This window comes from Thalassophryne amazonica, chromosome 6, assembly GCF_902500255.1.
Source record: "Thalassophryne amazonica chromosome 6, fThaAma1.1, whole genome shotgun sequence".
Lineage (NCBI taxonomy): Eukaryota > Metazoa > Chordata > Actinopteri > Batrachoidiformes > Batrachoididae > Thalassophryne > Thalassophryne amazonica.
The window spans coordinates 6,986,644-7,014,261 of record NC_047108.1 but is presented as its reverse complement, the minus strand read 5'-3'; the positions used below and the strand labels follow the sequence as shown (position 1 = coordinate 7,014,261).

Below are 27,618 nucleotides of genomic sequence, written 5' to 3'. Positions count from 1 at the left end.
GTTCTCCTTGAATTGCTGTCTGTCTGAGTGGTGTCCAAAAAATGAGGTGGGCTTCATAGATAATTGGCAAAGCTTCTGGGGAAAACCTGGTCTTGTTAGGAGAGACGGCATCCATCCCACTTTGGATGGAGCAGCTCTCATTTCTACAACCCCTGGCAAAAATTATGGAATCACCAGCCTCGGAGGATGTTCATTCAGTAGTTTAATTTTGTAGAAAAAAAGCAGATCACAGACATGACACAAAACTAAAGTCATTTCAAATGGCAACTTTCTGGCTTTAAGAAACACTATAAGAAATCAGGAAAAAAAATTGTGGCAGTCAGTAACGGTTACTTTTTTAGACCAAGCAGAGGGAAAAAATATGGAATCACTCAATTCAGAGGAAAAAATTATGGAATCATGAAAAACAAAAGAACGCTCCAACACATCACTAGTATTTTGTTGCACCTCCTCTGGCTTTTATAACAGCTTGCAGTCTCAGGCATGGACTTAATGAGTGACAAACAGTACTCTTCATCAATCTGGCTCCAACTTTCTCTGATTGCTGTTGCCAGATCAGCTTTGCAGGTTGGAGCCTTGTCATGGACCATTTTCTTCAACTTCCACCAAAGATTTTCAATTGGATTGAGATCCGGACTATTTGCAGGCCATGACATTGACCCTATGTGTCTTTTTGCAAGGAATGTTTTCACAGTTTTTGCTCTATGGCAAGATCTATTATCATCTTGAAAAATTATTTCATCATCCCCAAACATCCTTTCAATTGATGGGATAAGAAAAGTGTCCAAAATATCAACGTAAACGTGTGCATTTATTGAGGATGTAATGACAGCCATCTCCCCAGTGACTTTACCTGACATGCAGCCCCATATCATCAATGACTGTGGAAATTTACGTGTTCTCTTCAGGCAGTCATCTTTATAAATCTCATTGGAACGGCACCAAACAAAAGTTCCAGCATCATCACCTTGCCCAATGCAGATTTGAGATTCATCGCTGAATATGACTTTCATCCAGTCATCCACAGTCCACGATTGCGTTTCCTTAGCCCATTGTAACCTTGTTTTTTTCTGTTTAGGTGTTAATGATGGCTTTCATTTAGCTTTTCTGTATGTAAATCCCATTTCCTTTAGGCCATTTCTTACAGTTCGGTCACAGACGTTGACTCCAGTTTCCTCCCATTCGTTCCTCATTTGTTTTGTTGTGCATTTTCGATTTTTGAGACATACTGCTTTAAGTTTTCTGTCTTGACGCTTTGATGTCTTCCTTGGACTACCAGTATGTTTGCCTTTAACAACCTTCCCATGTTGTTTGTATTTGGTCCAGAGTTTAGACACAACTGACTGAACAGCCAACATCTTTTGCAACATTGCGTGATGATTTACCCTCTTTTAAGAGTTTGATAATCCTCTCCTTTGTTTCAATTGACATCTCTCGTGTTGGAGCCATGATTCATGTCAGTCCACTTGGTGCAACAGCTCTCCAAGGTGTGATCACTCCTTTTTAGATGCAGACTAACGAGCAAATCTGATCTGATGCAGGTGTTAGTTTTGGGGATGAAAATTTACAGGGTGATTCCATAATTTATTCCTCAGAATTGAGTGATTCCATATTTTTTTTCCCTCTGCTTGGTCTAAAAAAGTAACCGTTACTGACTGTCACAATTTTTTTTTCCTGATTTCTTATAGTGTTTCTTAAAGCCAGAAAGTTGCCATTTGAAATGACTTTAGTTTTGTGTCATGTCTGTGATCTGCCTTTTTTCTACAAAATTAAACAACTGAATGAACATCCTCCGAGGCTGGTGATTCCATAATTTTTGCCAGGGGTTGTAGAAATCTGGCCATTTTTCTTAAATCCTCCAAACTGTGACTATCCAGGGTTGGGACCAGGAAGCAGAGTTGTAGTCTTACACACCTCTCTGTAGCTTCTCTCCCCCTGCCATCCCCTCATTACCCCATCCCCGTAGAGATGGTGCCTGCTCCCAGACCACCAATAACCAGTAAAAATCTATTTAAGCATAAAAATTCAAAAAGAAAAAATAATATAGCAGCTTCAACTGCACCACAGACTAAAACAGTTAAATGTGGTCTATTAAACATTAGGTCTCTCTCTTCTAAGTCCCTGTTAGTAAATGATATAATAATTGATCAACGTATTGATTTATTCTGCCTTACAGAAACCTGGTTACAGCAGGATGAATATGTTAGTTTAAATGAGTCAACACCCCCGAGTCATGCTAACTGCCAGAACGCTCGTAGCACGGGCCGAGGCGGAGGATTAGCAGCAATCTTCCATTCCAGCTTATTAATTAATCAAAAACCCAGACAGAGCTTTAATTCATTTGAAAGCATGACTCTTAGTCTTGTCCATCCAAATTGGAAGTCCCAAAAACCAGTTTTATTTATTATCTATCGTCCACCTGGTCGTTACTGTGAGTTTCTCTGTGAATTTTCAGACCTTTTGTCTGACTTAGTGCTTAGCTCAGATAAGATAATTATAGTGGGCGATTTTAACATCCACACAGATGCTGAGAATGACAGCCTCAGCACTGCATTTAATCTATTATTAGACTCAATTGGCTTTGCTCAAAATGTAAATGAGTCCACCCACCACTTTAATCATATCTTAGATCTTGTTCTGACTTATGGTATGGAAATTGAAGATTTAACAGTATTCCCTGAAAACTCCCTTCTGTCTGATCATTTCTTAATAACATTTACATTTACTCTGATGGACTACCCAGCAATGGGGAATAAGTTTCATTACACTAGAAGTCTTTCAGAAAGCGCTGTAACTAGGTTTAAGGATATGATTCCTTCTTTATGTTCTCTAATGCCATATACCAACACAGTGCAGAGTAGCTACCTAAACTCTGAGTGAGATTATCTCGTCAATAGTTTTACATCCTCATTGAGCACAACTTTGGATGCTGTATCTCCTCTGAAAAAGAGAGCCTTAAACCAGAAGTGCCTGACTCCGTGGTATAACTCACAAACTCGCAGCTTAAAGCAGATAACCCGTAAGTTGGAGAGGAAATGGCGTCTCACTAATTTAGAAGATCTTCACTTAGCCTGGAAAAAGAGTCTGTTGCTCTATAAAAAAGCCCTCCGTACAGCTAGGACATCTTACTACTCATCACTAATTGAAGAAAATAAGAACAACCCCAGGTTTCTTTTCAGCACTGTAGCCAGGCTGACAAAGAGTCAGAGCTCTATTGAGCTGAGTATTCCTTTAACTTTAACTAGTAATGACTTCATGACTTTCTTTGCTAATAAAATTTTGACTATTAGAGAAAAAATTACTCATAACCATCCCAAAGACGTAGCGTTATCTTTGGCTGCTTTCAGTGATGCCGGTATTTGGTTAGACTCTTTCTCTCCGATTGTTCTGAGTTATTTTCATTAGTTACTTCCACCAAACCATCTACATGTCTATTAGACCCCATTCCTACCAGGCTGCTCAAGGAAGCCCTACCATTAATTAATGCTTCGATCTTAAATATGATCAATCTATCTTTATAAGTTGGCTATGTACCACAGGCTTTTAAGGTGGCAGTAATTAAACCATTACTTAAAAAGCCATCACTTGACCCAGCTATCTTAGCTAATTATAGGCCAATCTCCAACCTTCCTTTTCTCTCAAAAATTCTTGAAAGGGTAGTTGTAAAACAGCTAACTGATCATCTGCAGAGGAATGGTCTATTTGAAGAGTTTCAGTCAGGTTTTAGAATTCATCATAGTACAGAAACAGCATTAGTGAAGGTTACAAATGATCTTCTTATGGCCTCGGACAGTGGACTCATCTCTGTGCTTGTTCTGTTAGACCTCAGTGCTGCTTTTGATACTGTTGACCATAAAATTTTATTACAGAGATTAGAGCATGCCATAGGTATTAAAGGCACTGCGCTGCGGTGGTTTGAATCATATTTATCTAATAGATTACAATTTGTTCATGTAAATGGGGATCTTCTTCACAGACTAAGGTTAATTATGGAGTTCCACAAGGTTCTGTGCTAGGACCAATTTTATTCACTTTATACATGTTTCCCTTAGGCAGTGTTATTAGACAGCATTGCTTAAATTTTCATTGTTACGCAGATGATACCCAGCTTTATCCATGAAGCCAGAGGACACACACCAAGTAGCTAAACTGCAGGATTGTCTTACAGACATAAAGACATGGATGACCTCTAATTTCCTGCTTTTAAACTCAGATAAAACTGAAGTTATTGTACTTGGCCCCACAAATCTTAGAAACATGGTGTCTAACCAGATCCTTACTCTGGATGGCATTACCCTGACCTCTGGTAATACTGTGAGAAATCTTGGAGTCATTTTTGATCAGGATATGTCATTCAATGCACATATTAAACAAATATGTAGGACTGCTTTTTTGCATTTGCGCAATATCTCTAAAATTAGAAAGGTCTTGTCTCAGAGTGATGCTGAAAAACTAATTCATGCATTTATTTCCTCTAGGCTGGACTATTGTAAGTCATTATTATCAGGTTGTCCTAAAAGTTCCCTGAAAAGCCTTCAGTTAATTCAAAATGCTGCAGCTAGAGGAGAGAGCATATCTCACCCATATTGGCCTCTCTTCATTGGCTTCCTGTTAATTCTAGAATAGAATTTAAGTCTTCTTCTTACTTATAAGGTTTTGAATAATCAGGTCCCATCTTATCTTAGGGACCTCATAGTACCATATCACCCCAATAGAGCGCTTCGCTCTCAGACTGCAGGCTTACTTGTAGTTCCTAGGGTTTGTAAGAGTAGAATGGGAGGCAGAGCCTTCAGCTTTCAGGCTCCTCTCCTGTGGAACCAGCTCCCAATTCAGATCAGGGAGACAGACACCCTCTCTACTTTTAAGATTAGACTTAAAACTTTCCTTTTAGCTAAAGCTTATAGTTAGGGCTGGATCAGGTGACCCTGAACCATCCCTTAGTTATGCAGCTATAGACTTAGACTGCTGGGGGGTTCCCATGATGCACTGAGTGTTTCTTTCTTTTTTTGCTCTGTATGCACCACTCTGCATTTAATCATTAGTGATTGATCTCTGCTCCCCTCCACAGCATGTCTTTTTCCTGGTTCTCTCCCTCAGCCCCAACCAGTCCCAGCAGAATACTGCCCCTCCCTGAGCCTGGTTCTGCTGGAGGTGTCTTCCTGTTAAAAGGGAGTTTTTCCTTCTCACTGTCGCCAAGTGCTTGCTCACAGGGGGTCGTTTTGACCGTTGGGGTTTTTCCGTAATTATTGTATGGCCTTGCCTTACAATATAAAGCGCCTTGGGGCAACTGTTTGTTGTGATTTGGCGCTATATAAATAAAATTGATTTGATTTGAAGAATCTGCTGATATCAACTGGAATCCATGTGACCCTCAACCTTTTTTTTTTTTTTTTTTTTTTTTTTTTTTTTTTTAATCAGTGTCTTTTTATTATTTTTACAAGTTTAGAAAATAGCCAACACAAACAAAAGTGTACAATGAAAAAATAAATCCCTCCCCTTCCACCCTGTACTATACCGGTTCAAGAAACTTAACATATTTCCATCTGTTACAAAATTGTAATATAAGGATTTGCATACAAAATACAGAATTGAGCAATTTAAATCAGATTGTTAGCAGACATGCTGTCAAAATAACAAAATAAAAGGCAGCCATTGATTGTAAAATTTCCCAGAGGAAGCTTTAAGTGTGTATCTTTTCCAAATGTTTGTGCCATAACATCTTTCATCCAGTGAGCGAATGTTAGAGGGCACGCCTCCTTCCATTTGAACAAAGTTAATCTTCGAGCCATTAAAGAACAAAAAGCAATCATTTTTTCTTGGCTTCTGTTCAAAACAGATTTCGGGATACTACCCCAAACTAAGCAATCCGATGACAGGGCTACACAGTTTTTCCACAAATCCTGAAAAAGGCCTCAAAAATGGAATGCCAATATCCACAAAGTTTGGGGCAGGTCCAAAACATGCACAAGTGTAGCAGGTGTTTGTTTGCAACGATCACTTGATGGGTCCAGATCTGGTTTAATCTTGGACAACTTGTCTTTAGACCAGTGCAGACGGTGCATAACTTTGAATTGAACCACCACATGTCTGAGTGAGACTGAAGATGAATGAATGTTATGTATCGCCCTTTGCCACACAGAGTCCGATATAGTCTCATTCAAAAAGTGTGACTTTGGAATATTATATTTCTTTACCAGCTGATCAAATGAAGCAAAATTGTTATCTTTGTATAAATTATACAAAGAATGTATCCCATGCCCCTCCCAGACATCAAAGACATCATCAGTCACCGATGGGACAAACATATGGTTCTTTGTAACTGGTGCAGTGAAGAGTAAATTATTACATTACAGTCATTTTAATCGAATTAATCCTAGCCCCCAGCGAAAGAGGCAATAATTCTCAATGGGCTATGTCCTGTTTAAGAATCAATTAGCAATCGTAAATAGTTAGCCTTGTATAGCTCTTTATAGTCGTGGGTCACCCATATACCAAAATACTTAAACTTCTTAAGATTGCGTTTAAAGGGGGCTATTTTGGAAAGATTCTCATCCAGTGATCTTAAGGGGATCATTTCACTTTTTTGAAAATTGACTTTATAGCTGGATAAAACCTGTCAAGCATATCCAACAACGCAGGAATGCTAGACATAGGATTTGAAACAAACAATAGTGCATCGTCTGCATAAAGAGACACCTATGTTCTGAGCCCATGCGCTTTATTCCCTTGATGACCAAACTCTGCCATACTGCCATGGCTAATGGTTCAATGGCCACTAAAAATAAAAAAAACGGCGAGAGTGCACGCTTGCCTTGTGCCTCGTTGTAATAGGAAATAGGATGAGAGATTTTTGTTGGTCTGAACTGCTGCCCTTGGGGAGCAATAAAGCAGCCTAAACCAAGATAGAAATTTGGGGCCAAATTTAAACATATCCAGCGTTTTAAAAAGGTAATCCCACTCCACCCGGTCAAAAGCTTTTTCAGCATCTAGAGAGAATAATAATTTCAGTATCTTTGTGACCATGTGGAGTGGGGAGTAAAGAATATTAAACAGTTGCCTAATGTTAAAGGATTGGTGATTTTTCACAAATCCAGTGTGGTCAGGTGAAACAATCGTAGGAATAAGTCATTCAAGGCGTGTCGCCTGTATTTTAGCATCTGTATTTAAAAGTGAAATTGGGCGATAAGAACTACAGTTTAAGATTGTTTTTTTTTTTTTGTTTTTTTTTTTTTTTTTTTTATCTTTTTAAGTAGCAAAATGATGGCAGCTTGGCATGTAGACAGTGGAACTAATGATGAATTGAGGGACTCTGTAAACATATAGATAGTAATATTGGAGACAACAAGTCTGCAAACCTCTTAAAGAAAAACTATCTGGTCCTGGAGATTTGCCACTTTGTAAGTCCTTTATTGCCAGGCTCATCTCATATCCCTCTCCAAGTCATTGACTAAAGCAGTATCTACTGCGGGTACGTTAAGGTCTTTGAAAAAAATCTTCAATATCGGGTGCCTTTGATGTATTGTCTAAGGAGTACAGTGACTGAAAAAAATTTATTAATTTCTCCATTGTTAGAACCTTGTTCATTATTGATTGCTGAAATACTTTGATAGGCAGACCTCTGTCGCAGCTGGTGTGTGAGCAGACGTCCCGCCTTTTCCCAATGTTCATAATATTCACATTTTGACTTGGAGATCAGATATTCAGCCTGCTGGGTAGATAAACTATTGTATTCAGTTTGTAATAGAACATGTTTCTTCACCAGTTCTGGCAAGGGGGTATGACTAAGTTCCCTATCCAGTAGTAAAATTGCTTCATTCAGACATTTTAGTCATTCTAAGTTCTTCCTCTTCTTATGAGCAAAATATGAAATAACTTGACCTCTTAAATAGGCTTTTAGGGACTCCCAGATGGTACAAAATGACATACCTGGGGTTTGATTAGTTTTAAGAAAAAAGAGTCTCTGTATTGATAAATTTAACAAAGTTGTCATCTGACAGGAGCAAAGAGTTAAATCGCCACGTTCGAAACGGTAGAGTGTCTGGAATTATAATTTTCATACTTAGCGGGACGTGATCTGAAATCCATTGCCATTTTTACCAAGGAACATCCCTGCTGTGTCACAGTGAGCTTTTCTTTTTTTTATATTTTCTGTAGAGCCATCGGATGATCTGGATGACCTTAACTTCTTTAATCAGAAGAAAAAGAAGAAGAAAACAAAGAAAGTTTTTGAGAATGAACTTGAGGAGGGAGTAAAGGTTTGTCTTTTCTCTCTCTCTCTCTCTCACTCACACACACAATTGGTGTGCCCTTTTTCATCATCTTTAATTTTCTTCCAAATTCTGCCTCCTGCCTGATCTTATGCCCACATTCTCTGGTGTGGCATAGTTTAGTTTATCGTGTTGTAGCATAAATAATTATTTTTTACTTATTTTAAATCAGGAGCTGAAGATAGAAGGGGAGCAGGCGGAGGTACCAGAGGAGGACAGTCTAGATCTCGTGCTTCCTGCCAAGAAGAAGAAGCCAAAGAAAGTGGACTTTGATGATAGAGAGGCTCTGGAGGCTCTGGAGAAAGATGATGGTAAAAATAAGTCACTTCTCTTCCTTAAAGGGGAGACCTGAAGGAAGTTAAATGTGCCATAATGTTTCAATAATGTTTGTTTCAGTGCTGGAGGATGATGAGGGGAAGAACGTTGATGAAATCTCATTCGTCTCATCCACGGGTCCAGCTTGGGCCGGCTCTGAAAGAGATTACACTTACGATGAGGTAAAAACAAATGTACACAAAGTAGGTGTTAAATTCTGACTTGAAGATGGACTTCATCATGCGTGTGTACAGATGCTCTCTCCAATCAACTTGCTTGACCATTTCATAATTTGGTTTAAACAGTTTTTGAGGGACAAGCTTCCTAACTTTGAAAGAAGACGAAAGGATAAAACTGATTCTATAAAAGAATGATAAAACACTGTCAGCATGGTCCTGTTAATGTTAAAAGTGGACAGTTTTCTCAGAAAATACAGGTGCTGGCGTCCCTTTTTGTACACAGTGTCACAGTTTGCCTCAAAGTTCAGTTTGTTATTGATGACGGTTCCAGGATATTTCTGTGCGCTGACACACTCCACTGTCTGACCTTTTAAAACTGTTACCTCTTGATTGGGAAGACTGTTTTTGGGAAAGTCAGTGATCATGTCTTTTGTTTTAGAAATGTTCATCTCAAGAAAAAAAACTTACTACACCAGTCAAGGATATCAGTGACAACTGGGCCGTGGCTCCTATCATTGTTTTCAGCAGGCTGGCAATAACTGTGTCGTCTGCATACTTTAAAATAGTTCTGTCCTCTCTACTACTACGGCATGTGTTTGTGTAGAAGATAAACAAGAGAGGAGAAAGCACATATCCTTGTGGGGAAGCAGTGGATGATGAAACCTGATCGGAAACAGTTCCGTTCACTCTCACTTTGTGTCCTGTCAGTTAAAAAGTTTAAAATCTGGCCCGCAAAATTGTTCCTTATGTTAAAATGTTCTAAAAGCCTTGAGACTAACACGTGGGGCTGGATTGTGTTAAAAGCAGATGAAAAGTTAATGAATAAGTCTTGCATGTGTTCCTTTCCCCTTCAGATGTTTAAAAAGCCAATTTAATAAAGTGACTGTAGTATCTTCTACTCCTCTGTTGGGCCTATAAGCAAATTACATGGGCTCAAGGTCATGCTCCGTTGTCTTCAGAATTTCAGATCTTACAAGTTTCTCAACATTTCATTATAATCACTGTTAGTGCCGTTAGTCTGAAATCATTGAGGCTCTTGGGAGAACTGATTTTTGGGACAAGGATAACGACAGCATCCTTCCAAACTGTTGACACGTGCTGCATCTTTAGAGACTGATTAAAAATGTACTGAAAAATAGAGCTCAGCTCTTTCACACATGATTTCAGTAAATGGCCACAAATGTTATCAGAACGAGATGTTTTGCTTGCTTTTTGAGGGAACACAATGATTTTTTTTTTTTTTTTTTTTTACAGTAATCAGAACCACACCATTTTAGCCACACTAACAACTCCACGAGGAGTATAACAACTCACAAAAAAAAGACAAACACATTAAAACATGAGACGCTAAACTGTCTGATGGGTTGCTGCGTCCACATGCGCCCCAGCCGCTACAACTGGATTAACTAATTGGATTTATACCAATTTTCACTGTTAATCGGACCTTGTTTGTAACAGAGATACAAAGGTCAGTTATTAATGTGGTCAAGACAAAGTCATAAATAAGATATGAGCACAATATGTCAAATGACATAACAGTCACAAAAACCTTTTCTGAACAGCGGGTGGAGGCCACCACTGGCCGATCTCTTCCCGAGGTTGGCGGTTAAACTGCTCCAATACAGGGCTGAAACGATTAGTCGAGTAACTCGAATAATTCGATTACAAAAAATGTTCAAGGCGAACTCTGTGCCTCGAAGCTCCGTTTAACATTGTAGTACATATGCCAGACCTATGTGTGGCGCTGTAACATCTCCAGAAAAAAAAAAACAGAAGTCTTGAGTATGCGCATAAGCCTTGTAAAAGCTAATCCATTTAGCGCCAAAAGCTACCACTTTCCAACGCGACAAAATAAAACCTTTTAAGAGAAAGACAGTCCACGCTGATCATCTGAAATGGTTTACTGTGCATTTAAAGCGAAGCAGTGTGTTTGTCTATTTTTAAAAAACATAGAGTCCGCTCTACGTGGGGAGTGACTAATGACCCGGCGGCCGGCTGCTGTCTCTCTCTGCCCATGTTAGGAGTTCAGCACTGACCTCAGACTGGGCGAGTCACAGCTCCATCCCCGGCCACACTGACAAACAGTTTCTGAAAGAAGACTCTCTCAGCAAAAGTCCACTCTTTCTTCTGTTTTGCTCAGACTCGCACTGAGTGTTTCGCTTTTTAATGTTCGCTTTTTTGGGGTAACACAGAACGCTTCATAAACACGATAACTTAAATAAAATAATAATAATTAAAAAAAACTGACTGCAAGGCTTGCATGTTCAACCTCCAGCTGAAATGCATCTGCTGAATTGTGGAGAAAGAGGGATTTAAAAAATCACACAGGGACCCAGTCCACCAACCTTAAAAAAAATAATTTTAAAAAAGGTTCATTTTACAAATTGGGGAAAAAACAATAAAAGAAAACAGAAAGCCACATCCCATCGCCATTTCAGCAAAATGTCAAGACTTTGATGCAGCGATGTTATGTCATTGCTTCGGGAGATCCCTTGGCTATTGATATTGTTTAAAAACACAAAAGTACTTTTTATCTTATTACTCGATTAATCGCTAGAATAATCAATAGAATACTTGATTACTAAAATAATTGATAGCTGCAGCCCTACTCTAATATAAACATGATTCATCTTCACTTCCTGCTCCGTTTCAGCTCCTGAACAGAGTCTTCAACATCATGAGGGAGAAGAACCCAGACATGGTGGCCGGAGAGAAGAGGAAGTTTGTGATGAAGCCTCCTCAGGTCGTCCGAGTGGGAACTAAGAAAACGTCCTTTGTCAACTTCACAGACATTTGCAAAGCGTGAGTTTCACTCTCACTGACTGTTACAGAGACAAATGATACAGGTGGGGGTGGTCTTTATTATTATTAATAAATAATATTAAAAATGATTATTTATAACTGTGTTATTAAGTTCACTATTTTGACCTTCGGACTGACTGATTTGTTAACATGGTTTTGAGGTAAAACAAGTGGGGTCTTGTTAATGTGACTCTTCAAAGGCTGCAAGGGACCAAAAAAAGAGAGAGAAGATCAAGTTGGTGTCTTTATTAGTCTCCCTGGGGAGAAATTTGGGTACAAAGGACAGGAGATGGTCTGTAGCTTTGAATTTGACCTTTTGTTACTCAGAGCAAGAAATTAGTTAGGGAAGGGACTTATCAGCAGCAAACCAAAAAATTGTTTGTGGAGTTAAGATTTTGATAATATATAATATAGAAATATAATAATAATTTTCATAATTCCCACTGCCTTCACAATTGCCGGATTTTTTTAAGTGGTTTAAACTGACATGTTCTTCCTTTGCAGGCTACATCGTCAGCCAAAACATCTGCTGGCTTTCCTTTTAGCTGAGTTGGGAACAAGGTAAGCAGCGGCTTCATTAAGGAATGAAGTAGACGTTGGAATGGAACGGTAGCAGCTGCACACACACACACACACACACCCCCCCTTTCTTCTTGCGGCTGTTAGATAATATTTGTGTTAATTCCCTATTTTATTATGTTACATTAGTTATTAAGTATTCACTTTTTGTTATCTGTTTAGAACTCCCTGGCACCTGCTTTTAAAGGAATAACTGCCATTTGGCAGGACTCTGGTAGTTCTAGTGTTAACTGGTTTAAAGCCTCACCAGATAAAGAGTTAAGTTTCACATCCGTTACGCATGTGCAGGCTTCAGATATAGTGCGCATTACGCATGCGCAGGCTTCCCTCTGTCTGTGGGAGTCAGTGAGATTAGGTTTGTGAGACTAAGGGCCCCCTTCACTCATAACATGATTGAAGCCAACTTGCACATGAAGGAGGAATTGCATGCCATTTCGTGAAAATTGGGAGTTGCCTCTAACGCCTCGTACATCGTCGCCACAACCATTCGCGCACACCAGCTTCCGAAAGACCGAGTGTGCCCATTCAATCCCTCCCATGGCAGGTGTTGGCCAAATTTCAGGTACCACACACGAGCATTTGATACCACTCGCGAAGCACTTAGGAAGTGTGGGGCCATTCGTGCAGTCAGCACAAAAACAGTGAGCAGGCAATCACTTTCGAACTGGCTGTGAAATTTGTCTAAGTGCCCACACAATGGTGGCGTTGCCAAGTAACACACGTGACGTGCCAGAGTGTCAGCTCCCCCATCAACACGTGGTGTGCGTGTGTTGTGCAGATGGGACCGGCCAGCCACGTCTGAGCGTGCACAGCAAAGTGAGGCACCTCTCAGCTGATCGCCGGCCAGAGACTCAGTGACAGCTGCAAATGACGGCTTAGTGCACATGACGTGTCACATTAACACAGATGTGCCGCAAGACAGACACCGCGTCATGTGGAGCATAGCTCACATGAGTGACGTGACATTCAGTTCACCTGCTCTGTGTTCACATGATCTGACGGTCCGTTTCTCCTGGCAGAGCCTGTCGAGGTGCGTGCCATGCACTTGCTCCAGCCTGTTGCAAAAGCGATGATTTTATGTATTTCCATGTGAGGACAGCAAGCACACAGACGCGCATCATGGTGGACAGTTGTAAGGTCATGTCTTTCAAAACACGGTACATGTTCTATAGCTGTGACATCCAGGACCAGAGATCTCAGCAGTTGCTGCTGTTGGCAGCCACGCCCTGTCCCTTCAGCGCACAGACCAGTGTCACTCTCTCTTTCTGTGTTATGTGATCATTTTATTTAGTTATTTGGCATGTAATTGTACACCACATTGTACACGAACACCATGTTCGAGCACAAGGGTGTCCATAAGTGCACGTGGCACCAGGACACCCTGAGCCGGAGGTCGATGATCGACTTTGTAGTCGTATCATCTGACCTTCGGCCACGTGTCTCGGACACTCGAGTAAAGAGAGGGGCAGAGCTGTCGACCGATCACCACCTGGTGGTGAGTTGGATCCACTGGGAGGGGAGGAAGCCGGTCAGACCTGGCAGGCCCAAACGTATCGTGAGGGTCTGCTGGGAACGACTGGCGGAACCCTCTGTCAGGGAGGTCTTCAACCCCCACCTCCAGGAGAGCTTCTCCCAGATCCCGGGGGAGGTTGGAGACATGGAGTCTGAGTGGACCTTGAATGAAAAATGAATGAATGAATGAATGAAAACTGTTTATTTCGAACATTTGATACAACAATTACAAGATAGATCAGTAAAGACAAAACAAAAAAGTTCCTACTGTGTACCCAACATGTCCGAAAAGGGGTAGGGTGAAGCATCAGCTTATTTATCCCTACCCCTTCTTCCCCACAACCAGTGATACCCTTTGCCACATATACACATAGATTCCTACACACCTAAACCGATATCAATATATATATATATATATATATAGATATATATACACACATATACACATATATATACACAAACATAAATATACACCTACACATACCTACTTACATACAAAATACTATATATTTACAAGCCGAAGCAAAAAACAAAAACACCCTAACACTCATTACCCTTCCTCCTCCCTATACCTAGAAAAAAACATATTTTTGTACCGCTGTTTGAACTGGTTCATGCTTGGACATTGCTTGAGCCCCACTCCCAATCTGTTCCACATCCTCACCCCACAGACAGAAATACAGAAACCTTTTAATGTTGTTCGTGCCCACTGATGCTTTAAATTAAATTTCCCCTTCAGACTGTAATCCCCTGATCTGTTAAAAAACATATTTTTAATATTTGCTGGAAGTAAATTGTTTTATTGCTTTATACACAATTTGTACTGTTTGAAAATGAACCAAGTCTGTGAATTTTAAGAATTTGGATTGTAAAAATAGTGGATTTGTATGATCTCTATAGCCAGTATTATGAATAATTCTTATAGCTCTTTTCTGCATTACTGATAGTGATTGTGTTGTACCTTTATAAGTATTACCCCATACCTCTGCACAGTACTGTAAATATGGTAAAACCAGTGAGCAGTAAAGAATGCGGAGTGAGTTGTGGTCCAGAATGTTTCGCTTTGTTTAGAACTGAAATGCTTCTTGACAGTTTACTTTGTATATGTTTTATATGAGTCTTCCAGTTTATCTTATCATCTATTATCACCCCCAGAAACTTATTTTCATGTACCCTTTCAATATCTACCCCCTCGACTTGTAACTGAACCTGTATGTCTGTATTACAATAGCCAAATAACATGTATTTTGTTTTACTTAAGTTTAATGATAATTTGTTTCTGTCAAACCATATTTTCAATTTTCCCATTTCTATACTGATCCTCCTCAGTAACTCCTGCAAATCCCCCCCTGAACAAAAAATGCTTGTGTCATCTGCAAATAATACTAATTTTAATATTTTGGAAACATTGACAATATCATTTATATAAATTAGAAACAGTTTTGGACCCAATACTGACCCCTGTGGGACGCCACAAGCATTGTCCAAGCATGATGATGTATATTCCCCCAACTTCACAAACTGTTTTCTGTTACTTAAGTAGCTTCTCACCCAGTGCAACACCAACCCCCTAATCCCATACTGTTCAAGTTTATTGATTAATATGTCATGATTGATTGTATCAAAAGCCTTTTTAAGGTCTATAAATATTCCAACTGAATGTAATTTGTGGTCTATGGCGTTTGTAATCTCCTCAACTGATTCTGTTAATGCAAGTGATGTTGAACTATGTGCTCTGAATCCATATTGACTATCAGTAAGTAATTTATGTTTATTTATGAATTTGTCTAATCTATTATTGAATAACTTTTCTAATAATTTGGAAAATTGTGGAAGCAAAGAAACAGGTCTATAATTTGTGAAGTGGTGTCTATCCCCAGTCTTATACAGCGGCACAACCTTAGCTATTTTCATTTGATTGGGAAATTTACCGGTTTGAAATGATAAGTTACAGATGTATGTTAATGGTTCTACAATCCATTCAATGACCTGTTTTACCACCACCATATCAATTTCATTTAAATCGGTAGATGTTTTATATTTACAATTATTCACAATGTCTATAATTTCTTTTCCATCCACTGCTGTGAGGAACATTGAACAGGGATTTCTTTCTATGAGATTATTATCCCAATCCTCAGGTTGGGAATCGGGAATTTTTTCTGCCAAGCTTGGTCCAATATTTACAAAAAAATTATTAAAACCGTTGACTACCTCATCCTTATTTTCCTTCTTGACATTATTATCAATGAAATACTGAGGGTAACTCTGTTTTTTATTACCATTTTTGATAATGCTATTTAATATATCCCATATTCCTTTAATATTGTTTTTGTTATTATATAATATGTTACTATAATATTCCTTCCTACATACCCGTATAATATTAGTTAATCTATTTTTGTATTTCTTATATCTATTTTCTGCCTCTTTAGTCTTTAGTTTTATGAATTCTCTATACAGTGTATTTTTCTTATTACATGCATTTCGTAACCCTTTCGTCATCCATGGTCGAGCTTGGATTTTTTGTTTTCTGTAGTCTTGTTTAATTGGACAATTTTTATCATATAATGATGTAAATATTTGTAAAAAAGTTTCATATGCACTATCAACATCACTTTCACTGTATACCTTTTCCCAGTTTTGCTCCTGTAAATCCTTCTTTAGTGTGTTCATGTTTTCCTCTGTCCGCACTCGCCTGTATTTTATTTTCTCCTCTGGCTGATTCCGCCGATGGTTTCTATTATAAACGATGAAAACTGGTAGATGATCACTAATGTCATTGATTAATAATCCACTCAGTGTTATTCTCAATATCATTGCTGAATATATTATCAATTAAGGTGGCACTATGGGATGTAATTCTGCTTGGCCTGGTGATTTTTGGATATAAACTCATACTGTACATTATACTGATAAATTCATCTGTTATTTTATGCTTATTTGGATTGAGCAGATCAATATTTAAGTCACCACAAATGAACACAGTTTTTTGATTAGTTTTTGAGAACATTTTTCCCATACAGTCAGTGAATGTATGTACAAGATCCTGGTGCTCTATATATACAGCTGACTAATACATTTTTGCTTTTTTCTTCACATATTTCAATAGTTATACATTCTAATAAGTTATCAATCACAGTTGTCATATTGTCTACTATTTTATAATCCATGTTCTTATCCATATACACAGCCACTCCTCCTCCACTCTTATTCTTTCTGTTTACACAATTAAATTCATATCCATCCAGTTCAAAATCCATTCCTTTATCTTCATTGATCCATGTTTCTGATATAGCAATTATGTTAAATATTTTTTTAAACTGACTTAAATATTCTTTAATGTTGTTAAAGTTTGCATATAGACTTCTGCTGTTGAAATGGATTATTGATAATTTGTTATCCGTTCTAATGATCTGATTAAACTGTTCATCTGTATAATAGCAACAACTGTCATTGATATTTGAAAAGAAATTATTGTCCGGGTCTATATCGTGCTCCAAGTCCAGTACATTGTGGTCTGTGTATTTAAATGTTCTCAGTTCTACTTTTCCATGATCAGCAATCCTTTTGAGTTATATCCTTCTTGTCTCCAGATGTAGATGAATAGGTAGTAGATGAATAGGTTCCTCTGGTCTGTGTCATGGTGTTGTGATGTGTTTGTGTCCTCATACCTTATTGGTCATATTTGTCCAGATCCTCGATGTTCCTGATTACCATAACCTTCGCTTGTTCTGGTGTTCCATTCAATTTGATAAATGTTTTGCAGTTGGATGTCCATGTCTGTTGAATTTTTCCCTGCTTTTTTAAGAAACGAGCTTTCCTGGCGATGTCTGCGTTTCTTTTGGTCAGATGTTCATTGATGAATACGTTTGTTCCTTTAAGTTTCCGTCCCTGTTTTAACAATGCCATTTTATGTTTTCTGTTGACAAACCTCATTATAACTGCTCGCTTGTCTCCATCCTCTCTCCTGGGCAGGGGGTGGCACGCTTCAATGTTATTACAGTCCATTTGAATACCTTTAGATTGCAGGAAGTCAGCCACCTGTTGTTCCACTGAGCTGGCCTCCTGCTCGCTGGCCTCCCCTCCGCTGTCTTCTGACACCGCCCGTGCGTAGGATCGAGGTTTATTATGAATTCCTGTAATAATAACGTCGTTCATCCTTGTGTACTGTTCCAACTCCGCAACACGGTTCTCCAGGTACACCAGACGCCGGTCTTTCTCGGCATTCTGGATCCGGAGAGCCTTCACTTCTTCCACCAGCTCCATAATGGATTTCTGCTGCATTCCTCTAGGCTGGACTATTGTAATTCATTATCAGGTTGTCCTAAAAGTTCCCTGAAAAGCCTTCAGTTAATTCAAAATGCTGCAGCTAGAGTACTGACGGGGACTAGAAAGAGAGAGCATATTTCACCCATATTGGCCTCTCTTCATTGGCTTCCTGTTAATTCTAGAATAGAATTTAAAATTATTCTTCTTACTTATAAGGTTTTGAATAATCAGGTCCCATCTTATCTTTGGGACCTCTTAGTACCATATCACCCCAAAAGAGCGCTTCGCTCTCAGACTGCAGGCTTACTTGTAGTTCCTAGGGTTTTTAAGAGTAGAATGGGAGGCAGAGCCTTCAGCTTGCAGGCTCCTCTCCTGTGGAACCAGCTCCCAATTCAGATCAGGGAGACAGGCACCCTCTCTACTTTTAAGATTAGGCTTAAAACTTTCCTTTTTGCTAAAGCTTATAGTTAGGGCTGGATCAGGTGACCCTGAACCATCCCTTAGTTATGCTGCTATAGACTTAGACTGCTGGGGGGTTCCCATGATGCACTGAGTGTTTCTTTCTCTTTTTGCTCTGTATGCACCATTCTGCATTTAATCATTAGTGATTGATCTCTGCTCCCCTCCACAGCATGTCTTTTTCTTGGTTCTCTCCCTCAGCCCCAACCAGTCCCAGCAGAAGACTGCCCCTCCCTGAGTCTGGTTCTGCTGGAGGTTTCTTCCTGTTAAAAGGGAGTTTTTCCTTCCCACTGTCGCCAAGTGCTTGCTCACAGGGGGTCGTTTTGACCGTTGGGGTTTTTCCGTAATTATTGTGTGGCCTTGCCTTGCAATATGGAGCGCCTTGGGGCAACTGTTTGTTGTGATTTGGCGCTATATAAATAAAATTGATTTGATTTGATTTTAACCACAGAGATTTCCTCAGACAAAAAGTCCAGGGACTTCTTGATATCGTCTCCCTCCTCCGCCGTCAGTGCCTTCTTCGGACCCATGGTCAGATAACTCCGCGCTGGCGCCTCGGGCCTCGGTATAGCGGCGCCGGTGGAACTGCGCTGACGCCTCGGGCTTCAGGTGGAGCCGCGCCGGTGGATGTGCGCTGGCGCCTCGGGCTTCAGGTGGAGCCGCGCCGGTGGATGTGCGCTGACGCCTCGGTAAAGCCGCGCCGGTGGAACTGCGCTGACGCCTCGGGCTTCAGGTGGAGCCGCGCCGGTGGATGTGCGCTGGCGCCTCGGGCTTCAGGTGGAGCCGCGCCGGTGGATGTGCGCTGGCGCCTCGGGCTTCAGGTGGAGCCGTGCCGGTGGATGTGCGCTGACGCCTCGGGCCTCGGTAAAGCCGCGCCGGTGGAACTGCGCTGACGCCTCGGGCTTCAGGTGGAGCCGTGCCGGTGGATGTGCGCTGACACCTCGGGAGACAGTCCAGGGTCCGGTACACAGAAAGGCAGGCCGCGTAGTAAAGGTACAGATGAGGGCGTGAGACCATGTTCTCCACCTCCATTGTTGATGCGGTCGCTCGTAGCTGTGGTCGCAAGGTCTCTGGTGCCTGTCGCGGCGGCAGTCCCCGAACCCAGTGGTGGACACCAGAAGTAAGGGATGCCGTCAAGCTGAAGAAGGAGTCCTACTTACCTTTGTTGGTAGGTGGGACCCCAGAGGCAGCTGACAGGTACCGGCAGGCCAAGCATGCCGCAGCCCGTGCGGTCGCAGAGGCAAAAACTCGGGTCTGGGAGGAGTTCGGGGAGGCTATGGAGGAGGACTATCGGTCGGCCTCGAAGAGATTCTGGCAAACTGTCCGACGCCTCAGGAGGCGGAAGCAGCTCTCCACCGGCACTGTTTACGGTGCGGGTGGGGAGCTGTTGACCCTGACTGGGGATGTTGTTGGGCGGTGGAAGGAGTACTTCGATGGGCGCCCTGTGGGGAGTGCTCTGGGAGTACGGGGTCTGGGGTCATTTGCTAAGGGCTTTCCGGTCCCTGTACAACCACAGCAGGAGCTTGGTTCGCATTGCCGGTAGTAAGTCAAACCTGTTTCCAGTACACGTTGGCCTCCGCCAGGGCTGCCCTTTGTCACCGGTTCTGTTCATTATTATGGACAGAATTTCTAGGCGCAGCCAGGGTGTAGAGGGGGTCTGGTTTGGGAACCACAGAATCTCGTCTCTGCTGTTTGCGGACGATGTGGTTCTGTTGGCTTCATCAAATCAGGACTTTCAGCGTGCACTGGGGCGGTTTGCAGCTGAGTGTGAGGCGTCCTGAATGAAGATCAGCAACTCCAAATCAGAGGCCATGGTTCTTGACCGGAAAAAGGTGCTTTGCCCTCTTCAGGTCGGTGGAGTGTCCTTGCCTCAAGTGGAGGAGTTTAAGTATCTCGGGGTCTTGTTCACGAGTGAGGGACAGATGGAGCGTGAGATTGATAGACGGATCGGTGCAGCATCTGCAGTGATGCGGTCGCTGTATCGGACCGTCGTGGTGAAGAGAGAGCTGAGTAGGGGGGCAAAGCTCTCGATTTACAGATCGATCTACGTTCCGATCCTCACCTATGGTCATGAGATTTGGCTCATGACCGAAAGAACAAGATCGCGGGTACAAGCGGCCGAGATGAGTTTCCAGCACAACCAATGAGTCAGAGCTTCTGTCTTTGTGCTCCCTGCCCACTGCTGTAAGGAAGAGTCATTTACATTCTTTATATTCTTTTAGTGGGCGATTTTAACATCCACACAGATGCTGAGAATGACAGCCTCAACACTGCATTTAATCTATTATTAGACTCTATTGGCTTTGCTCAAAAAGTAAATGAGTCCACCCACCACTTTAATCATATCTTAGATCTTGTTCTGACTTATGGTATGGAAATAGAAGACTTAACAGTATTCCCTGAAAACTCCCTTCTGTCTGATCATTTCTTAATAACATTTACATTTACTCTGATGGACTACCCAGCAGTGGGGAATAAGTTTCATTACACTAGAAGTCTTTCAGAAAGCGCTGTAACTAGGTTTAAGGATATGATTCCTTCTTTATGTTCTCTAATGCCATATACCAACACAGTGCAGAGTAGCTACCTAAACTCTGTAAGTGAGATAGAGTATCTCGTCAATAGTTTTACATCCTCATTGAAGACAACTTTGGATGCTGTAGCTCCTCTAAAAAAGAGAGCTTTAAATCAGAAGTGCCTGACTCCGTGGTATAACTCACAAACTCGTAGCTTAAAGCAGATAACCCGTAAGTTGGAGAGGAAATGGCGTCTCACTAATTTAGAAGATCTTCACTTAGCCTGGAAAAAGAGTCTGTTGCTCTATAAAAAAGCCCTCCGTAAAGCTAGGACATCTTTCTACTCATCACTAATTGAAGAAAATAAGAACAACCCCAGGTTTCTTTTCAGCACTGTAGCCAGGCTGACAAAGAGTCAGAGCTCTATTGAGCTGAGTATTCCATTAACTTTAACTAGTAATGACTTCATGACTTTCTTTGCTAACAAAATTTTAACTATTAGAGAAAAAATTACTCATAACCATCCCAAAGACAGGCTTTTAAGGTGGCAGTAATTAAACCATTACTTAAAAAGCCATCACTTGACCCAGCTATCTTAGCTAATTATAGGCCAATCTCCAACCTTCCTTTTCTCTCAAAAATTCTTGAAAGGGTAGTTGTAAAACAGTTAACTGATCATCTGCAGAGGAATGGTCTATTTGAAGAGTTTCAGTCAGGTTTTAGAATTCATCATAGTACAGAAACAGCATTAGTGAAGGTTACAAATGATCTTCTTATGGCCTCGGACAGTGGACTCATCTCTGTGCTTGTTCTGTTAGACCTCAGTGCTGCTTTTGATACTGTTGACCATAAAATTTTATTACAGAGATTAGAGCATGCCATAGGTATTAAAGGCACTGCGCTGCGGTGGTTTGAATCATATTTGTCTAATAGATTACAATTTGTTCATGTAAATGGGGAATCTTCTTCACAGACTAAAGTTAATTATGGAGTTCCACAAGGTTCTGTGCTAGGACCAATTTTATTCACTTTATACATGCTTCCCTTAGGCAGTATTATTAGACGGTATTGCTTAAATTTTCATTGTTACGCAGATGATACCCAGCTTTATCTATCCATGAAGCCAGAGGACACACACCAATTAGCTAAACTGCAGGATTGTCTTACAGACATAAAGACATGGATGACCTCTAATTTCCTGCTTTTAAACTCAGATAAAACTGAAGTTATTGTACTTGGCCCCACAAATCTTAGAAACATGGTGTCTAACCAGATCCTTACTGTGGATGGCATTACCCTGACCTCTAGTAATACTGTGAGAAATCTTGGAGTCATTTTTGATCAGGCTATGTCATTCAAAGCGCATATTAAACAAATATGTAGGACTGCTTTTTTGCATTTACGCAATATCTCTAAAATCAGAAAGGTCTTGTCTCAGAGTGATGCTGAAAAACTAATTCATGCATTTATTTCCTCTAGGCTGGACTATTGTAATTCATTATTATCAGGTTGTCCTAAAAGTTCCCTAAAAAGCCTTCAGTTAATTCAAAATGCTGCAGCTAGAGTACTGACGGGGACTAGAAGGAGAGAGCATATCTCACCCATATTGGCCTCTCTTCATTGGCTTCCTGTTAATTCTAGAATAGAATTTAAAATTCTTCTTCTTACTTATAAGGTTTTGAATAATCAGGTCCCATCTTATCTTAGGGACCTCGTAGTACCATATCACCCCAATAGAGCGCTTCGCTCTCAGACTGCAGGCTTACTTGTAGTTCCTAGGGTTTGTAAGAGTAGAATGGGAGGCAGAGCCTTCAGCTTTCAGGTTCCTCTCCTCTGGAATCAAATCAAATCAATTTTATTTATATAGCGCCAAATCACAACAAACAGTTGCCCCAAGGCGCTTTATATTGTAAGGCAAAGCCATACAATAATTACGGAAAAACCCCAACGGTCAAAGGGACCCCCTGTGAGCAAGCACTTGGCGACAGTGGGAAGGAAAAACTCCCTTTTAACAGGAAGAACCCTCCAGCAGAACCAGGCTCAGGGAGGGGCAGTCTTCTGCTGGGACTGGTTGGGGCTGAGGGAGAGAACCAGGAAAAAGACATGCTGTGGAGGGGAGCAGAGATCAATCACTAATGATTAAATGCAGAGTGGTGCATACAGAGCAAAAAGAGAAAGAAACACTCAGTGCATCATGGGAACACCCCAGCAGTCTAAGTCTATAGCAGCATAACTATGGGATGGTTCAGGGTCACCTGATCCAGCCCTAACTATAAGCTTTAGAAAAAAGGAAAGTTTTAAGCCTAATCTTAAAAGTAGAGAGGGTGTCTGTCTCCCTCATCCGAATTGGGAGCTGGTTCCACAGGAGCGGAACCTGAAAGCTGATATCCTGATCAAAAATGAGTCCAAGATTTCTCACGGTATTACTAGAGGTCAGGGTAATGCCATCCAGAGTAAGGATCTGGTTAGACACCATGTTTCTAAGATTTGTGGGGCCAAGTACAATAATGTCAGTTTTATGTGTTTAAAAGCAGGAAATTAGAGGTCATCCATGTCTTTATGTCTGTAAGACAATCCTGCAGTTTAGCTAATTGGTGTCTGGCTTCATGGATAGATAAAGCTGGGTATCATCTGAGTAACAGTGAAAATTTAAGCAATGCTGTCTAATAATACTGCCTAAGGGAAGCATGTATAAAGTGAATAAAATTGGTCCTAGCACAGAACCTTGTGGAACTCCATAATTAACCTTAGTCTGTGAACATGCACAGACTAAGGTTGGTCTGGAACCAGCTCCCAATTCGGATCAGGGAGACAGACACCCTCTCTACTTTTAAGATTAGGCTTAAAACTTTCCTTTTTTCTAAAGTTTATAGTTAGGGCAGGATCGGGTGACCCTGAGCCATCCCTTAGTTATGCAGCTATAGACTTAGACTGCTGGGGGGTTCCCATGATGCACTGAGTGTTTCCTTCTCTTTTTGCTCTGTATACACCACTCTGCATTTAATCATTAGTGATTGATCTCTGCTCCCCTCCACAGCATGTCTTTTTCCTGGTTCTCTCCCTCAGCCCAACCAGTCCCAGCAGAAGACTGCCCTCCCCCAGGCCTGGTTCTGCTGGAGGTTTCTTCCTGTTAAAAGGGAGTTTTTCCTTCCCACTGTCGCCAAGTGCTTGCTCACAGGGGGTCGTTTTGACCGTTGGGGTTTTCCGTAATTATTGTATGGCTTTGCCTTACAATATATAGCGCTTTGGGCAACTGTTTGTTGTGATTTGGCGCTATATAAATAAAATTGATTTGATTACATTCAACATACACTGCTCCAGACATGAGGCAGAGTCATCAATCAATCAGTCAATTTTTTTTTATATAGCGCCAAATCACAACAAACAGTTGCCCCTATGCTCTCATGCAAAGCAAAGCAGGTTTGACTTATGGTTTTGATTTATAAACCAAATTAATCTGGATAGGTTATCTTCATTGATATCAACTCTGTCATTTTTACAAAGTGAAAATATAACACATATCTTTTAATTTTAAAATAATGTGCTAATTCTGAAGGTTTGAACATTAACGCAAACAGGTGCCAAAAGGCATTATGGGAAAATGAGGATCCGCTCATCACTGATCGGTTGGTTTTATATGTAAAAACCACCACTCATCACTGATCGGTTGGTTTTATATGTAAAAACCAACACACAAGTTACTGTAACGTGTGTGTTAGTCTTTTACAAATAAATGTGTATTTGTAAAATATGTACTTTTTTCATGGCATTAAATTTATTTCATTAATACCTGCAAATGCACAGAGGGTGAGACCCAAATATTCCTTGATTTCACATCTTCCGCTCTTTACATGTGTGCACACACACACGCAAGGCCTCCTGCAGACGCCTTTAAAATGTAATATTGTTTGTGATTTGATTGATGGAGGCGCTTTGTTGAACATGTACAAACTGTATGTAAGACAATAGGATTTTAATAATTAAACGTCTGCAAATTATAAAGAACACAATGCTCGTACAGCTAAGGATATTTTAGCATTGCGTTATATTTAATATATTTGGGAACAGTTTGTATATGAAACATTTAAGTATGGCTTTCGTAAACAGATAGGAGATGAACAGCTTTAATCCAGTCAGAAAGGTCACAAATAAATCTGAAATCAGCTCACTTTATTTGATAAACATTGAGTGAATCTGAAATCCTTTTCTGTGGTGTACATGTAAAATGTTTATTAAAGGATTGTGGAAAATATGCTCTATGAAGTCTGCCTTCTTAAGGTTTGAGCACATCAAAAATTGCTGTCTAATTATTGAATGTTCATAAACTATAGGTCTGAAACACAGGAGGATATAGCGATCAGCCTATCTGTCCGTTTTCACTTCTTAGTGCCATGTCTTATGAACCAGTTGGCCAGTTTCATTTGGGTGATCCCCTGACACTTTGTAGTACTGATTTGTGGAGGTCCAGGGGGATATGTCTAGTCCTGATGACTCGTGTTTTTTTTTTGTTTTTTTTTTTGCAGAAAAGCACAGCACCAGCGTATGCTCTCAGACTTGACATAATTAGATTACATTGTTTTAAAGCTGCACTTTGCTTTAAAACCAGTCTGGTGTCCAGTAGTGAGCTTCCAGCCCTCAGCACAGGGCAGCATGAAGACAACACACTCACTGATCCGAATTTCCGTGCACACATTTTGTTCTCAAGTCCTGGTGGAGTGAAAATTTCCTTGCCCGGAACGTAATGTGTGTCAATCACCAGGCTGCTTGGAGTGGCGCGTAAAGTGACAGAGACCGTCTGCTCTATTTGTGTGAACGTGCTCCTCCTTTTTCTCTGCTCGTAACTGCTTCACTGTGACACTACATAGAGATTTACACAGTTCTTACTTTAAAACCAGTTCATGGTGGCAATAAATTTGTATTTCACACAGATGTGTAGTCTTTGCAATAAATCCACAACTTGTGCAGGTGGAAATAATGAGGCGGTCCATGATTTCTCTAAAGTTTCTCTTCCGTTTTGTAAAGTTGGATGACTGCAGCTATTGAAACCCCTAAGTGTGTCCTGTCCTGTCTTTATTTTTCTCTTTGGCAGTGGTTCCATAGATGGAAATAACCAGCTTGTGATCAAGGGCAGATTTCAACAAAAACAGATAGAAAATGTCTTGAGAAGATATATTAGTAAGTATGAAAGGAACACACATCTGTAAATCTATTTAAACAGAAATCTGATTGGATTAATTTAAATGAAAAATGTTCTAGTCTTGTCCATAAAATGACACGACTTCTTCCTCACAAACTTTGTATCTGTATTCAGTTTTGTTCTATAAATATTTGTGTTAGATTAAATTTTATCTTTTTTCAACACATTTTCCTGCTTCTTTGTCAGAGGTTATTGCTTAATTTTGTTTGGAAGAATTGCTACTAAAATTCTACAAGTTCATGAAAAACATTCATTCATCTGCACCTTATTTAATAATGCAAACGCTGTGTTCGCCAGCAGAAGCTAATGAGCTAATTAATGTTATTGTACCAGGGACAAAACATTAGTAAATTACTTCTTTTGGTGACTGAACAGACATAAGGTAAATCTTTGAAAACCTTTGTGAAAAATTTGTAAAGCTAAGGCTTACCTCAGCTGATTTGCTGTTCTTGGTGATTAAAAGTTATATTCCTTATTTATTCCAGTGCGTAGTCTTTCAGGTGGTGAGCATGATTAATTAAATACCTTTTTGGCCATAGATTATAATGAAATATGTCACAGGACCTCCCAAACTGTTTTTGAAAAAAAGAAGTGACTTGTACTCAGGAAAGTACAGTTGATTAGCCCAAAATGAGCACTTTACCAATTTTACCAAAATTACTTGTAATTTTGCAGTGTACTACATTTCAGCACAAAGCATATTTTGTGGAAAAGGTGACTACATCTTTAAAGACGTATATGCTGATGTTCTTGGCTGCAGGACTAATAAGTACTCCTTTTTTTTTTTTTGCAGAGGAATATGTGACGTGTCACACCTGCCGCTCTCCGGACACCATCCTGCAGAAGGACACTCGTCTTTATTTCCTGCAGTGTGAAACGTGCCACTCACGTTGCTCCGTCGCCAGCATTAAGACCGGCTTTCAGGCTGTGACGAGCAAGAGGGCGCAACTACGCGCTAAAGCTAACTAAAGGCCGCTGCGTCTCGACTGTCCATCTCGCTCTGTCTCCTTGGAAGGACCTGAGCTGGGGTGGGATGTCCCCTTGTTTGCTAAAAGGACTTCTCTAAGTGGAACTGCGGGGAGGGGTTTAGCTGTTGATCACTTCACAGGCCTGAGCAGGCAGCGAGCGAGCGGGTTTCAGACAACATAAGCAGAAGATGAATAGATCACACCATGTTGGATGCATTTGATTTTTCTTCTGGCTGCGAAGTCCTGCAGCTGCTGTGGTTCATTAGCTATGATTTTTGATTCGTAAAAAAAAAAAAAAAATTGACATTCTTGAATCCTTCCTCATTTTCTTTCCCCACATTACACAAACATTTACCTCAGACAACAACCAGTGAGATTCTTGACACAACCGGCCAAAATGTTGTTAAATTTACCCAAAGAAATCCAGCATTGTCACTATGGTCACTTCAGTTGTAATGGCTTACTGTTGTGTGTGTGTGTGTGTGTGTGTGTGTGTGTGTGTGTGTGTGTGTGTGTGTGTGTGTGTGTGTGTGTGTGTGTGTGTGTGTGTGT

The 27,618-nt window shown here is 40.6% G+C and overlaps 1 protein-coding gene across 1 annotated transcript in view; it reads left to right on the top strand.

The window, feature by feature from the left end:
* eif2s2 (eukaryotic translation initiation factor 2, subunit 2 beta) overlaps positions 1-27,362 on the top strand; it is a 39,879-nt gene extending 12,517 nt beyond the window's left edge. Inside the window, exons 3-9 of the mRNA XM_034171719.1 lie at positions 8,155-8,255; positions 8,440-8,578; positions 8,664-8,764; positions 11,415-11,563; positions 12,068-12,124; positions 25,991-26,076; positions 26,892-27,362. Coding sequence (XP_034027610.1) covers positions 8,155-8,255; positions 8,440-8,578; positions 8,664-8,764; positions 11,415-11,563; positions 12,068-12,124; positions 25,991-26,076; positions 26,892-27,067 — 809 coding nt within the window. The 3' untranslated portion in view covers positions 27,068-27,362. The remainder of the gene's footprint in view (positions 1-8,154; positions 8,256-8,439; positions 8,579-8,663; positions 8,765-11,414; positions 11,564-12,067; positions 12,125-25,990; positions 26,077-26,891) is intronic.
* The last annotated feature ends 256 nt before the right edge of the window (positions 27,363-27,618 follow it).